This window comes from Taudactylus pleione, unplaced genomic scaffold (assembly GCF_031769625.1).
Source record: "Taudactylus pleione unplaced genomic scaffold, aTauple2 ptg000469l, whole genome shotgun sequence".
NCBI lineage: Eukaryota > Metazoa > Chordata > Amphibia > Anura > Myobatrachidae > Taudactylus > Taudactylus pleione.
The window spans coordinates 384,872-399,629 of NW_028284871.1; the positions used below are offsets into that span (position 1 = coordinate 384,872).

The 14,758-nt window shown below is 52.8% G+C and overlaps 1 protein-coding gene across 1 annotated transcript in view; it reads right to left on the reverse strand.

Annotated features, from left to right (window-relative positions):
- Positions 1 to 14,758, reverse strand: part of LOC148504052 (V-set and immunoglobulin domain-containing protein 2-like) — a 196,695-nt gene that overhangs the window by 19,207 nt on the left and 162,730 nt on the right. Inside the window, exons 6-7 of the mRNA XM_088448858.1 lie at positions 7,128 to 7,247; positions 6,251 to 6,389 (exon numbers count right to left, since the gene is read on the reverse strand). Of these exons, the coding sequence (XP_088304984.1) occupies positions 6,251 to 6,389; positions 7,128 to 7,247 (259 nt within the window). The remainder of the gene's footprint in view (positions 1 to 6,250; positions 6,390 to 7,127; positions 7,248 to 14,758) is intronic.

Genomic DNA, 14,758 nt, shown 5'->3' on the forward strand with positions numbered 1-14,758 from the left:
CCTACCTGTCTCTGCTCCCCCACACTTACCTGTACATCTCTCTCCTACCTGTCACTGCTCTCCCACCCTTACCTCTACATCTCCTACCTGTCACTGCTCCACCACCCTTACATGTACATCTCTCTCCTACCTGTCACTGCTCTCCCACCCTTACCTGTACATTTCTCTTCTACCTGTCACTGCTCTCCCATCCTTACCTGTACATCTACCTGTCACTGCTCTCCCACCCTTACCTGTACATCTCTCTCCTACCTGTCTCTGCTCCCCCACACTTACCTGTACATCTCTCTCCTACCTGTCACTGCTTTCCCACCCTTACCTCTACATCTCCTACCTGTCATTGCTCCACCACCCTTACATGTACATCTCTCTCCTACCTGTCACTGCTCTCCCACCTTTACCTGTACATTTCTCTTCTACCTGTCACTGCTCTCCCACCCTTACCTGTACATCTCTCTCCTACCTATCACTGCTCCACCACCCTTACCTGTACATCTCTCTCCTACCTATCACTGCTCTCCCACCCCCACCTGTACATCTCTCTCCTACCTGTCACTGCTCCACCACTCTTACCTGTACATCTCTCTCCTACCTGTCACTGCTCCTCCACCCTTACCTGTACATCTCTCTCCTACCTGTCACTGCTCTCCCACCCTTACCTCTACATTTCTCTCCTACCTGTCACTGCTCTCCCATCCTTACCTGTACATCTACCTGTCACTGCTCTCCCACCCTTACCTGTACATCTACCTGTCACTGCTCTCCCACCCTTACCTGTACGTCTACCTGTCACTGTTCTCCCACCCTTACCTGTACATCTCTCTCCTACCTGTCTCTGCTCCACCACCCTTACCTGTACATCTCTCTCCTACCTGTCACTGCTCTCCCACCCTTACCTGTACATCTCTCTCCTACCTGTCACTGCTCCCCCACCCTTACCTGTACATCTCTCTCCTATCCGTCACTACTCTCCCACCATTACCTGTACATCTCTCCCCTACCTGTCACTGCTCCACCACCCTTACCTGTACAACTCTCCCCTACCTGTCTCTGCTCTCCCACACTTACCTGTACATCTCTCTCCTACCTGTCACTGTTCTCCCACCCTTACATGTACATCTCCTACCTGTCACTGCTCTCCCACCCTTACCTGTACATCTCTCTCCTACCTGTCACTGCTCCACCACCCTTACCTGTACATCTCCTACCTGTCACTGCTCCACCACCCTTACATGTACATCTCTCTCCTACCTGTCACTGCTCTCCCACCCTTACCTGTACATTTCTCTTCTACCTGTCACTGCTCTCCCATCCTTACCTGTACATCTACCTGTCACTGCTCTCCCACCCTTACCTGTACATCTCTCTCCTACCTGTCACTGCTCTCCCACCCTTACCTGTACATCTCTTTCCTACCTATCACTGCTCCACCACCCTTACCTGTACATCTCTCTCCTACCTATCACTGCTCTCCCACCCTTACCTGTACATCTCTCTCCTACCTGTCACTGTTCTCCCACCCTTACCTGTACATCTCTCTCCTATCCGTCACTACTCTCCCACCCTTACCTGTACATCTCTCTCCTACCTGTCACTGCTCCCCCACCCTTACCTGTACATCTCTCTCCTACCTGTCACTGCTCCACCACCCTTACCTGTACAACTCTCTCCTACCTGTCTCTGCTCCCCCACACTTACCTGTACATCTCTCTCCTACCTGTCACTGCTTTCCCACCCTTACCTCTACATCTCCTACCTGTCATTGCTCCACCACCCTTACATGTACATCTCTCTCCTACCTGTCACTGCTCTCCCACCTTTACCTGTACATTTCTCTTCTACCTGTCACTGCTCTCCCATCCTTACCTGTACATCTACCTGTCACTGCTCTCCCACCCTTACCTGTACATCTCTCTCCTACCTGTCACTGCTCTCCCACCCTTACCTGTACATCTCTCTCCTACCTATCACTGCTCCACCACCCTTACCTGTACATCTCTCTCCTACCTATCACTGCTCTCCCACCCTTACCTGTACATCTCTCTCCTACCTGTCACTGCTCCACCACTCTTACCTGTAAATCTCTCTCCTACCTGTCACTGCTCCTCCACCCTTACCTGTACATCTCTCTCCTACCTGTCACTGCTCTCCCACCCTTACCTCTACATTTCTCTCCTACCTGTCACTGCTCTCCCATCCTTACCTGTACATCTACCTGTCACTGCTCTCCCACCCTTACCTGTACATCTACCTGTCACTGCTCTCCCACCCTTACCTGTACGTCTACCTGTCACTGTTCTCCCACCCTTACCTGTACATCTCTCTCCTACCTGTCTCTGCTCCACCACCCTTACCTGTACATCTCTCTCCTACCTGTCACTGCTCTCCCATCCTTACCTGTACATCTCTCTCCTACCTGTCACTGCTCCTCCACCCTTACCTGTACATCTCTCTCCTATCCGTCACTACTCTCCCACCCTTACCTGTACATCTCTCTCCTACCTGTCACTGCTCCACCACCCTTACCTGTACAACTCTCCCCTACCTGTCTCTGCTCTCCCACACTTACCTGTACATCTCTCTCCTACCTGTCACTGTTCTCCCACCCTTACATGTACATCTCCTACCTGTCACTGCTCTCCCACCCTTACCTGTACATCTCTCTCCTACCTGTCACTGCTCCACCACCCTTACCTGTACATCTCCTACCTGTCACTGCTCCACCACCCTTACATGTACATCTCTCTCCTACCTGTCACTGCTCTCCCACCCTTACCTGTACATTTCTCTTCTACCTGTCACTGTTCTCCCATCCTTACCTGTACATCTACCTGTCACTGCTCTCCCACCCTTACCTGTACATCTACCTGTCACTGCTCTCCCACCCTTACCTGTACGTCTACCTGTCACTGTTCTCCCACCCTTACCTGTACATCTCTCTCCTACCTGTCTCTGCTCCACCACCCTTACCTGTACATCTCTCTCCTACCTGTCACTGCTCTCCCACCCTTGCCTGTACATCTCTCTCCTACCTGTCACTGCTCCCCCACCCTTACCTGTACATCTCTCTCCTATCCGTCACTACTCTCCCACCCTTACCTGTACATCTCTCTCCTACCTGTCACTGCTCCACCACCCTTACCTGTACAACTCTCTCCTACCTGTCTCTGCTCTCCCACACTTACCTGTACATCTCTCTCCTACCTGTCACTGTTCTCCCACCCTTACATGTACATCTCCTACCTGTCACTGCTCCACCACCCTTACATGTACATCTCTCTCCTACCTGTCACTGCTCTCCCACCCTTACCTATACATTTCTCTTCTACCTGTCACTGCTCTCCCATCCTTACCTGTACATCTACCTGTCACTGCTCTCCCACCCTTACCTGTACATCTCTCTCCTACCTGTCACTGCTCCACCACCCTTACCTGTACATCTCTTTCCTACCTATCACTGCTCCACCACCCTTACCTGTACATCTCTCTCCTACTTATCACTGCTCTCCCACCCTTACCTGTACATCTCTCTCCTACCTGTCACTGCTCCTCCACCCTTACCTGTACATCTCTCTCCTACCTGTCACTGCTCTCCCACCCTTACCTGTACATCTCTCTCCTACCTGTCACTGCTCTCCCACCCTTACCTCTACATTTCTCTCCTACCTGTCACTGCTCTCCCATCCTTACCTGTACATCTACCTGTCACTGCTCTCCCACCCTTACCTGTACATCTACCTGTCACTGCTCTCCCACCCTTACCTGTACGTCTACCTGTCACTGTTCTCCCACCCTTACCTGTACATCTCTCTCCTACCTGTCTCTGCTCCACCACCCTTACCTGTACATCTCTCTCCTACCTGTCTCTGCTCCACCACCCTTACCTGTACATCTCTCTCCTACCTGTCACTGCTCTCCCACCCTTACCTGTACATCTCTCTCCTACCTGTCTATGCTCTCCCACACTTACCTGTACATCTCTCTCCTACCTGTCACTGCTCTCCCACCCTTACCTGTACATCTCTCTCCTACCTGTCACTGCTCTCCCACCCTTACCTGTACATCTCTCCTACCTGTCACTGCTCCCCCACCCTTACCTGTACATCTCTCTCCTATCCGTCACTACTCTCCCACCCTTACCTGTACATCTCTCTCCTACCTGTCACTGCTCCACCACCCTTACCTGTACAACTCTCTCCTACCTGTCTCTGCTCTCCCACACTTACCTGTACATCTCTCTCCTACCTGTCACTGCTCTCCCACCCTTACCTCTACATCTCCTACCTGTCACTGCTCCACCACCCTTACATGTACATCTCTCTCCTACCTGTCACTGCTCCACCACCCTTACCTGTACATCTCTCTCCTACCTGTCACTGCTCCACCACCCTTACCTGTACATCTCTCTCTTACCTGTCACTGCTCCCCCACCCTTACTAGTACATCTCTCTCCTACCTGTCACTGCTCCACCACTCTTACCTGTACATCTCTCTCCTACCTGTCACTGCTCTCCCACCCTTACCTCTACATTTCTCTTCTACCTGTCATTGTTCTCCCATCCTTACCTGTACATCTACCTGTCACTGCTCTCCCACCCTTACCTGTACATCTCTCTCCTACCTGTCACTGCACCCCCTCCCTTACCTGTACATTTCTCTCCTACCTGTCACTGCTCTCCCACCCTTACCTGTACATCTACCTGTCACTGCTCTCCCACCCTTACCTGTACATCTCTCTCCTACCTGTCACTGCTCTCCCACCCTTACCTGTACATCTACCAGTCACTGCTCTCCCACCCTTACCTGTACGTCTACCTGTCACTGCTCCCCCACCCTTACCTGTACATCTCTCTCCTACCTGTCACTGCTCTCCCACCCTTACCTGTACATCTCTCTCCTACCTGTCACTGCTCCCCCACCCTTACCTGTACATCTCTCTCCTACCTGTCACTGCTCCCCCACGCTTACCTGTACATCTCTTTCCTATCTGTCACTGCTCTCCCACCCTTACCTGTACATCTCTCTCCTACCTGTCACTGCTCTCCCACCCTTACCTGTACATCTCTCTCCTACCTGTCACTGCTCCCCCACCCTTACATGTACATCTCTCTCCTACCTGTCACTGCTCTCCCACCCTTACCTGTACATCTACCTGTCACTGCTCTCCCACCCTTACCTGTACGTCTACCTGTCACTGCTCCCCCACCTTTACCTGTACATCTCTCTCCTACCTGTCACTGCTCTCCCACCCTTACCTGTACATCTCTCTCCTACCTGTCACTGCTCTCCCATCCTTACCTGTACATCTCTCTCCTACCTGTCACTGCTCTCCCACCCTTACCTGTACATCTACCTGTCACTGCTCTCCCACCCTTACCTGTACATCTCTCTCCTACCTGTCACTGCTCTCCCACCCTTCCCTGTACATCTACCTGTCACTGCTCCCCCACCCTTACCTGTACGTCTACCTGTCACTGTTCTCCCACCCTTACCTGTACATCTCTCTCCTACCTGTCACTGTTCTCCCACCCTTACCTGTACATCTCTCTCCTACCTGTCGCTGCTCCACCACCCTTACCTGTACATCTCTCTCCTACCTGTCGCTGCTCCACCACCCTTACCTGTACATCTCTCTCCTACCTGTCACTGCTCTCCCACCCTTACCTGTACATCTCTCTCCTACCTGTCACTGCTCTCCCACCCTTACCTGTACATCTCTCTCCTACCTGTCACTGCTCTCCCACCCTTACCTGTACATCTCTCTCCTACCTGTCCCTGCTATCCCACCCTTACCTGTACATCTCTCTCCTACCTATCACTGCTCTCCCACCCTTACCTGTACATCTCTCTCCTACCTATCACTGCTCTCCCACCCTTACCTTTACATCTCTCCTACCTGTCCCTGCTCTCCCACCCTTACCTGTACATCTCTCTCATACCTGTCCCTGCTCTCCCACCCTTACCTGTACATCTCTCTCCTACCTGTCACTGCTCTCCCACCCTTACCTGTACATCTACCTGTCACTGCTCCCCCACCCTTACCTGTACATCTCTCTCCTACCTGTCACTGCTCCCCCACCCTTACCTGTACATCTCTCTCCTACCTGTCCCTGCTATCCCACCCTTACCTGTACATCTACCTGTCACTGCTCCCCCACCCTTACCTGTACATCTCTCTCCTACCTGTCACTGCTCCCCCACCCTTACCTGTACATCTCTCTCCTACCTGTCCCTGCTATCCCACCCTTACCTGTACATCTCTTCATCTTGATGCTTTCTGCGACTCTGATGGTGGAAGCACAAGACCAGAGCAAAGAGCACTAAGAGAACCAATCCCATTATCAGGGTCATTGAGATAGCAGCAAAAATGCTCATTGAGCTCAGTCCTCCTGCAACACAAAACAGCGACCGTATATGTGTGTGACCATGTGATAGGGAATATAGAGTGTAAGCAGCTGTACAGCGCTGCACAATATGTGTGTGTACATGTGATAGGGAATATAGAGTGTAAGCAGCACTGGGCAGGGACTGATGGGAGTGACGTACACTGTACAGCGCTGCACAATATGTGTGTGTACATGTGATAGGGAATATAGAGTGTAAGCAGCACTGGGCAGGGACTGATGGGAGTGACGTACACTGTACAGCGCTGCACAATATGTGTGTGTACATGTGATAGGGAATATAGAGTGTAAGCAGCACTGGGCAGGGACTGATGGGAGTGACGTACACTGTACAGCGCTGCACAATATGTGTGTGTACATGTGATAGGGAATATAGAGTGTAAGCGGCACTGGGCAGGGACTGATGGGAGTGACGTACACTGTACAGCGCTGCACAATATGTGTGTGTACATGTGATAGGGAATATAGAGTGTAAGCGGCACTGGGCAGGGACTGATGGGAGTGACGTACACTGTACAGCGCTGCACAATATGTGTGTGTACATGTGATAGGGAATATAGAGTGTAAGCGGCACTGGGCAGGGTCTGAAGGGAGTGACGTACACTGTACAGCGCTGCACAATATGTGTGTGTACATGTGATAGGGAATATAGAGTGTAAGCAGCACTGGGCAGGGACTGATGGGAGTCTCTATAAAGACTAGTTTATACTATCAATCTCTCACCTACACGTATCTGCAGCTCCACCGCACAGGACCGAGAGCCCAGCGGATTGGTCACCGTACAGCGATACAGACCAGATGTTTCCAACGTGAGATTGGTGATAGTGGCAGACCCACGGTAACCTGTGGCACAGTAATGTCACATTTATAACTGGCTCAGAGAATTACACAATGCCGATATCTACGCAGATCATGTGACTGATGGCCATTGCACATGTCTGTAAGCCGCACGGCGCATCCAGAGCTGCTGTTTTGTGATTGCGTCCGCACCGAGGAACCATTCAGAAGGGGCTTCCCTATGCTGGGCTGTACTTACACTGTACAGATAAGAGAAGGCAGCAGTGGGTGTCCCTATGCTGGGCTGTGCTTACACTGTACAGATATGATAAGGCAGCAGTGGGTGTCCCTATGCTGGGCTGTGCTTACACAGTACGGATATGAGAAGGCAGCAGTGGGCGTCCCTATGCTGGGCTGTGATTACACTGTACGGATATGACGAGGTAGCAGTGGGTGTCCCTATGCTGGGCTGTGCCTACACTGTACGGATATGAGGAGGCAGCAGTGGGTGTCCCTATGCTGGGCTGTGCTTACACTGTACGGATATGAGGAGGCAGCAGTGGGCGTCACTATGCTGGGCTGTGATTACACTGTACAGATATGAGGAGGCAGCAGTGGGTGTCCCTATGCTGGGCTGTGATTACACTGTACAGATATGAGAAGGCAGCAGTGGGCGTCCCTATGCTGGGCTGTGATTACACTGTACAGATATGAGAAGGCAGCAGTGGGCGTCCCTATGCTGGGCTGTGCTTACACTGTACAGATATGAGAAGGCAGTAGTGGGCGTCCCTATGCTGGGCTGTGATTACACTGTACGGATATGAGGAGGCAGCAGTGGGTGTCCCTATGCTGGGCTGTGATTACACTGTACGGATATGAGAAGGCAGCAGTGGGTGTCCCTATGCTGGGCTGTGATTACACTGTACGGATATGAGAAGGCAGCAGTGGGTGTCCCTATGCTGGGCTGTGATTACACTGTACAGATATGAGGAGGCAGCAGTGGGCGTCCCTATGCTGGGCTGTGCTTACACTGTACAGATATGAGGAGGCAGCAGTGGGAGTCCCTATGCTGGGCTCTGCTTACACTGTACGGATATGAGGAGGCAGCAGTGGGCGTCCCTATGCTGGGCTGTGCTTGCACTGTACGAATATGAGAAGACAGCAGTGGGCGTCCCTATGCTGGGCTGTGATTACACTGTACAGATATGAGGAGGCAGCAGTGGGCGTCCCTATGCTGGGTTGTGCTTACACTGTACAGATATGAGAAGGCAGCAGTGGGCGTCCCTATGCTGGGCTGTGATGACAGTGTACGGATATGAGAAGGCAGCAGTGGGCGTCCCTATGCTGGGCTGTGCTTACACTGTACAGATATGAGGAGGCAGCAGTTGGCGTCCCTATGCTGGGCTGTGATTACACTGTACAGATATGAGAAGGCAGCAGAGGGTGTCCCTATGCTGGGCTGTGATTACACTGTATGGATATGAGGAGGCAGCAGTGGGCGTCCCTATGCTGGGCTGTGATTACACTGTACAGATATGAGGAGGCAGCAGTGGGAGTCCCTATGCTGAGCTGTGCTTACACTGTACAGATATGAGGAGGCAGCAGTGGGAGTCCCTATGCTGGGCTGTGCTTACACTGTACAGATATGAGGAGCCAGCAGTGGGTGTCCCTATGCTGGGCTGTGCTTACACTGTACGGATATGAGGAGGCAGCAGTGGGGGTCCCTATGCTGGGCTGTGCTTACACTGTATGTATATGAGGAGGCAGCAGTGGGTGTCCCTATACTGGGCTGTGCTTACACTGTACGGATATGAGAAGGCAGCAGGGGGTGTCCCTATGCTGGGCTGTGATTACACTGTACGGATATGCGGAGGCAGCAGTAGGAGTCCCTATGCTGGGCTGTGATTACACTGTACAGATATGAGGAGCCAGCAGTGTGTGTCCCTATGCTGGGCTGTGATTACACTGTACGTATATGAGAAGGCAGCAGTGTGTGTCCCTATGCTGGGCTGTGCTTACACAGTACGGATAGGAGAAGGCAGCAGGGGCGTCCCTATGCTGGGCTGTGATTACACTGTATGTATATGAGGAGGCAGCAGTGGGTGTCCCTATACTGGGCTGTGCTTACACTGTACAGATATGAGAAGGCAGCAGTGGGTGTCCCTATGCTGGGCTGTGCTTACACTGTACGGATATGAGGAGGCAGCAGTGGGTGTCCCTATGCTGGGCTGTGCTTACACTGTACGGATATGAGGAGGCAGCAGTAGGTGTCCCTATGCTGGGCTGTGATTACACTGTACGGATATGAGAAGGCAGCAGTGGGCGTCCCTATGCTGGGCTGTACTTACACTGTACGGATATGAGGAGGCAGCAGTGGGCGTCCCTATGCTGGGCTGTGCTTACACTGTACGGATATGAGGAGGCAGCAGTGGGCGTCCCTATGCTGGGCTGTGCTTACACTGTACGGATATGAGGAGGCAGCAGTAGGTGTCCCTATGCTGGGCTGTGATTACACTGTACGGATATGAGAAGGCAGCTGTGGGCGTCCCTATGCTGGGCTGTGATTACACTGTACGGATATGAGGAGGCAGCAGTGGGCGTCCCTATGCTGGGCTGTACTTACACTGTACGGATATGAGGAGGCAGCAGTGGGCGTCCCTATGCTGGGCTGTGATTACACTGTACAGATATGAGGAGGCAGCAGTGGGCGTCCCTATGCTGGGCTGTGATTACACTGTACGGATATGAGAAGGCAGCAGTGGGCGTCCCTGTGCTGGGCTGTGCTTACACTGTACAGATATGAGAAGGCAGCAGTGGGTGTCACTATGCTGGGCTGTGATTACACTGTACAGATATAAGAAGGCAGCAGTGGGGGTCCCTATGCTGGGCTGTGCTTACACTGTACGGATATGAGAAGGTAGCAGGGGGTGTCCCTATGCTGGGCTGTGATTACACTGTATGGATATGCGGAGTCAGCAGTGTGTGTCCCTATGCTGGGCTGTGATTACACTGTACAGATATGAGGAGGCAGCAGTGGGTGTCCCTATGCTGGGCTGTGCTTACACTGTACAGATATGAGAAGGCAGCAGTAGGTGTCCCTATGCTGGGCTGTGATTACACTGTACGGATATGAGAAGGCAGCTGTGGGCGTCCCTATGCTGGGCTGTGATTACACTGTACGGATATGAGGAGGCAGCAGTGGGCGTCCCTATGCTGGGCTGTACTTACACTGTACGGATATGAGGAGGCAGCAGTGGGTGTCCCTATGCTGGGCTGTGCTTACACTGTACAGATATAAGAAGGCAGCAGTGGGGGTCCCTATGCTGGGCTGTGCTTACACTGTACGGATATGAGAAGGTAGCAGGGGGTGTCCCTATGCTGGGCTGTGATTACACTGTATGGATATGCGGAGTCAGCAGTGTGTGTCCCTATGCTGGGCTGTGATTACACTGTACGGATATGAGAAGGCAGCAGTGGGCGTCCCTATGCTGGGCTGTACTTACACTGTACGGATATGAGGAGGCAGCAGTGGGCGTCCCTATGCTGGGCTGTGCTTACACTGTACGGATATGAGGAGGCAGCAGTGGGCGTCCCTATGCTGGGCTGTGCTTACACTGTACGGATATGAGGAGGCAGCAGTAGGTGTCCCTATGCTGGCCTGTGATTACACTGTACGGATATGAGAAGGCAGCAGTGGGCGTCCCTATGCTGGGCTGTGATTACACTGTACGGATATGAGGAGGCAGCAGTGGGCGTCCCTATGCTGGGCTGTACTTACACTGTACGGATATGAGGAGGCAGCAGTGGGCGTCCCTATGCTGGGCTGTGATTACACTGTACAGATATGAGGAGGCAGCAGTGGGCGTCCCTATGCTGGGCTGTGATTACACTGTACGGATATGAGAAGGCAGCAGTGGGCGTCACTATGCTGGGCTGTGATTACACTGTACAGATATAAGAAGGCAGCAGTGGGGGTCCCTATGCTGGGCTGTGCTTACACTGTACGGATATGAGAAGGTAGCAGGGGGTGTCCCTATGCTGGGCTGTGATTACACTGTATGGATATGCGGAGTCAGCAGTGTGTGTCCCTATGCTGGGCTGTGATTACACTGTACAGATATGAGGAGGCAGCAGTGGGTGTCCCTATGCTGGGCTGTGCTTACACTGTACAGATATGAGAAGGCAGCAGTAGGTGTCCCTATGCTGGGCTGTGATTACACTGTACGGATATGAGAAGGCAGCTGTGGGCGTCCCTATGCTGGGCTGTGATTACACTGTACGGATATGAGGAGGCAGCAGTGGGCGTCCCTATGCTGGGCTGTACTTACACTGTACGGATATGAGGAGGCAGCAGTGGGCGTCCCTATGCTGGGCTGTGCTTACACTGTACAGATATAAGAAGGCAGCAGTGGGGGTCCCTATGCTGGGCTGTGCTTACACTGTACGGATATGAGAAGGTAGCAGGGGGTGTCCCTATGCTGGGCTGTGATTACACTGTATGGATATGCGGAGTCAGCAGTGTGTGTCCCTATGCTGGGCTGTGATTACACTGTACAGATATGAGGAGGCAGCAGTGGGTGTCCCTATGCTGGGCTGTGCTTACACTGTACAGATATGAGGAGGCAGCAGTGGGCGTCCCTATGCTGGGCTGTGCTTACACTGTACAGATATGAGAAGGCAGCAGTAGGTGTCCCTATGCTGGGCTGTGATTACACTGTACGGATATGAGAAGGCAGCTGTGGGCGTCCCTATGCTGGGCTGTGATTACACTGTACGGATATGAGGAGGCAGCAGTGGGCGTCCCTATGCTGGGCTGTACTTACACTGTACGGATATGAGGAGGCAGCAGTGGGCGTCCCTATGCTGGGCTGTGATTACACTGTACGGATATGAGGAGGCAGCAGTGGGCGTCCCTATGCTGGGCTGTGATTACACTGTACGGATATGAGAAGGCAGCAGTGGGTGTCCCTATGCTGGGCTGTGATTACACTGTACAGATATGAGGAGGCAGCAGTGGGTGTCCCTATACTGGGCTGTGCTTACACTGTACGGATATGAGAAGGCAGCAGGGGGTGTCCCTATGCTGGGCTGTGATTACACTGTACAGATATGAGGAGGCAGCAGTGGGCGTCCCTATGCTGGGCTGTGATTACACTGTACAGATATGAGAAGGCAGCAGTGTGTGTCCCTATGCTGGGCTGTGATTACACTGTACGGATATGCGGAGTCAGCAGTGTGTGTCCCTATGCTGGGCTGTGATTACACTGTACAGATATGAGGAGGCAGCAGTGTGTGTCCCTATGCTGGGCTGTGATTACACTGTACGGATATGAGAAGGCAGCTGTGGGCGTCCCTATGCTGGGCTGTGCTTACACTGTATGGATATGAGGAGGCAGCAGTGGGCGTCCCTATGCTGGGCTGTGCTTACACTGTACAGATATGAGAAGGCAGCAGTGGGCGTCCCTATGCTGGGCTGTGATTACACTGTACGGATATGAGAAGGCAGCAGTGGGTGTCCCTATGCTGGGCTGTGATTACACTGTACAGATATGAGAAGGCAGCTGTGGGTGTCCCTATGCTGGGCTGTGCTTACACTGTACAGATATGAGAAGGCAGCTGTGGGTGTCCCTATGCTGGGCTGTGATTACACTGTACAGATATGAGGAGGCAGCAGTGGGCGTCCCTATGCTGGGCTGTGCTTACACTGTACAGATATGAGGAGGCAGCAGTGGGTGTCCCTATGCTGAGCTGTGATTACACTGTACAGATATGAGGAGGCAGCAGTGGGCGTCCCTATGCTGGGCTGTGATTACACTGTACAGATATGAGAAGGCAGCAGTGGGTGTCCCTATGCTGGGCTGTGCTTACACTGTACAGATATGAGAAGGCAGCAGTGGTGTCCCTATGCTGGGCTGTGATTACACTGTACAGATATGAGAAGGCAGCAGTGGGCGTCCCTATGCTGGGCTGTACTTACACTGTACGGATATGAGAATGCAGCAGTGGGCGTCCCTATGCTGGGCTGTGCTTACACTGTACGGATATGAGGAGGCAGCAGTGGGCGTCCCTATGCTGGGCTGTACTTACACTGTACGGATATGAGAATGCAGCAGTGGGCGTCCCTATGCTGGGCTGTGATTACACTGTACGGATATGAGGAGGCAGCAGTGGGCATCCCCATATGCTGGGCTGTGCTTAAACAGTACGGATATGAGGAGGCAGCAGTGGGCGTCCCTATGCTGGGCTGTACTTACACTGTACGGATATGAGAAGGCAGCAGTGGGCGTCCCTATGCTGGGCTGTGCTTACACTGTACAGATATGAGAAGGCAGCAGTGGGCGTCCCTATGCTGGGCTGTGATTACACTGTACGGATATGAGGAGGCAGCAGTGGGCGTCCCTATGCTGGGCTGTGATTACACTGTACGGATATGAGAAGGCAGCAGTGGGCGTCCCTATGCTGGGCTGTGATTACACTGTACAGATATGAGGAGGCAGCAGTGGGCGTCCCTATGCTGGGCTGTGCTTACACTGTACAGATATGAGAAGGCAGCAGTGGGCGTCCCTATGCTGGGCTGTGATTACACTGTACGGATATGAGGAGGCAGCAGTGGGCGTCCCTATGCTGGGCTGTGATTACACTGTACGGATATGAGAAGGCAGCAGTGGGCGTCCCTATGCTGGGCTGTGATTACACTGTACGGATATGAGGAGGCAGCAGTGGGTGTCCCTATGCTGGGCTGTGATTACACTGTACGGATATGAGAAGGCAGCAGTGAGCGTCCCTATGCTGGGCTGTGCTTACACTGTATGGATATGAGGAGGCAGCAGTGGGCGTCCCTATGCTGGGCTGTGATTACACTGTACAGATATGAGAAGGCAGCAGTGGGCGTCCCTATGTTGGGCTGTGATTACACTGTACAGATATGAGGAGGCAGCAGTGGGCGTCCCTATGCTGGGCTGTGATTACACTGTACAGATATGAGAAGGCAGCAGTGGGCGTCCCTATGCTGGGCTGTGATTACACTGTACAGATATGAGAAGGCAGCAGTGGGTGTCCCTATGCTGGGCTGTGATTACACTGTATGGATATGAGAATGCAGCAGTGAGTGTCCCTATGCTGGGCTGTGATTACACTGTACGGATATGAGGAGGCAGCAGTGGGCGTCCCTATGGTGGGCTGTGATTACACTGTACAGATATGAGAAGGCAGCAGTGGGTGTCCCTATGCTGGGCTGTGCTTACACTGTACAGATATGAGAAGGCAGCAGTGGGCGTCCCTATGCTGGGCTGTGATTACACTGTATGGATATGAGGAGGCAGCAGTGGGTGTCCCTATGCTGGGCTGTGCTTACACAGTACAGATATGAGGAGGCAGCAGTGGGCGTCCCTAATTTGGGCTGTGCTTACACTGTATGGATATGAGGAGGCAGCAGTGGGCGTCCCTATGCTGGGCTGTGATTACACTGTACAGATATGAGAAGGCAGCAGTGGGCGTCCCTAATTTGGGCTGTGCTTACACTGTATGGATATGAGAAGGCAGCAGTGAGCGTCCCTATGCTGGGCTGTGATTACACT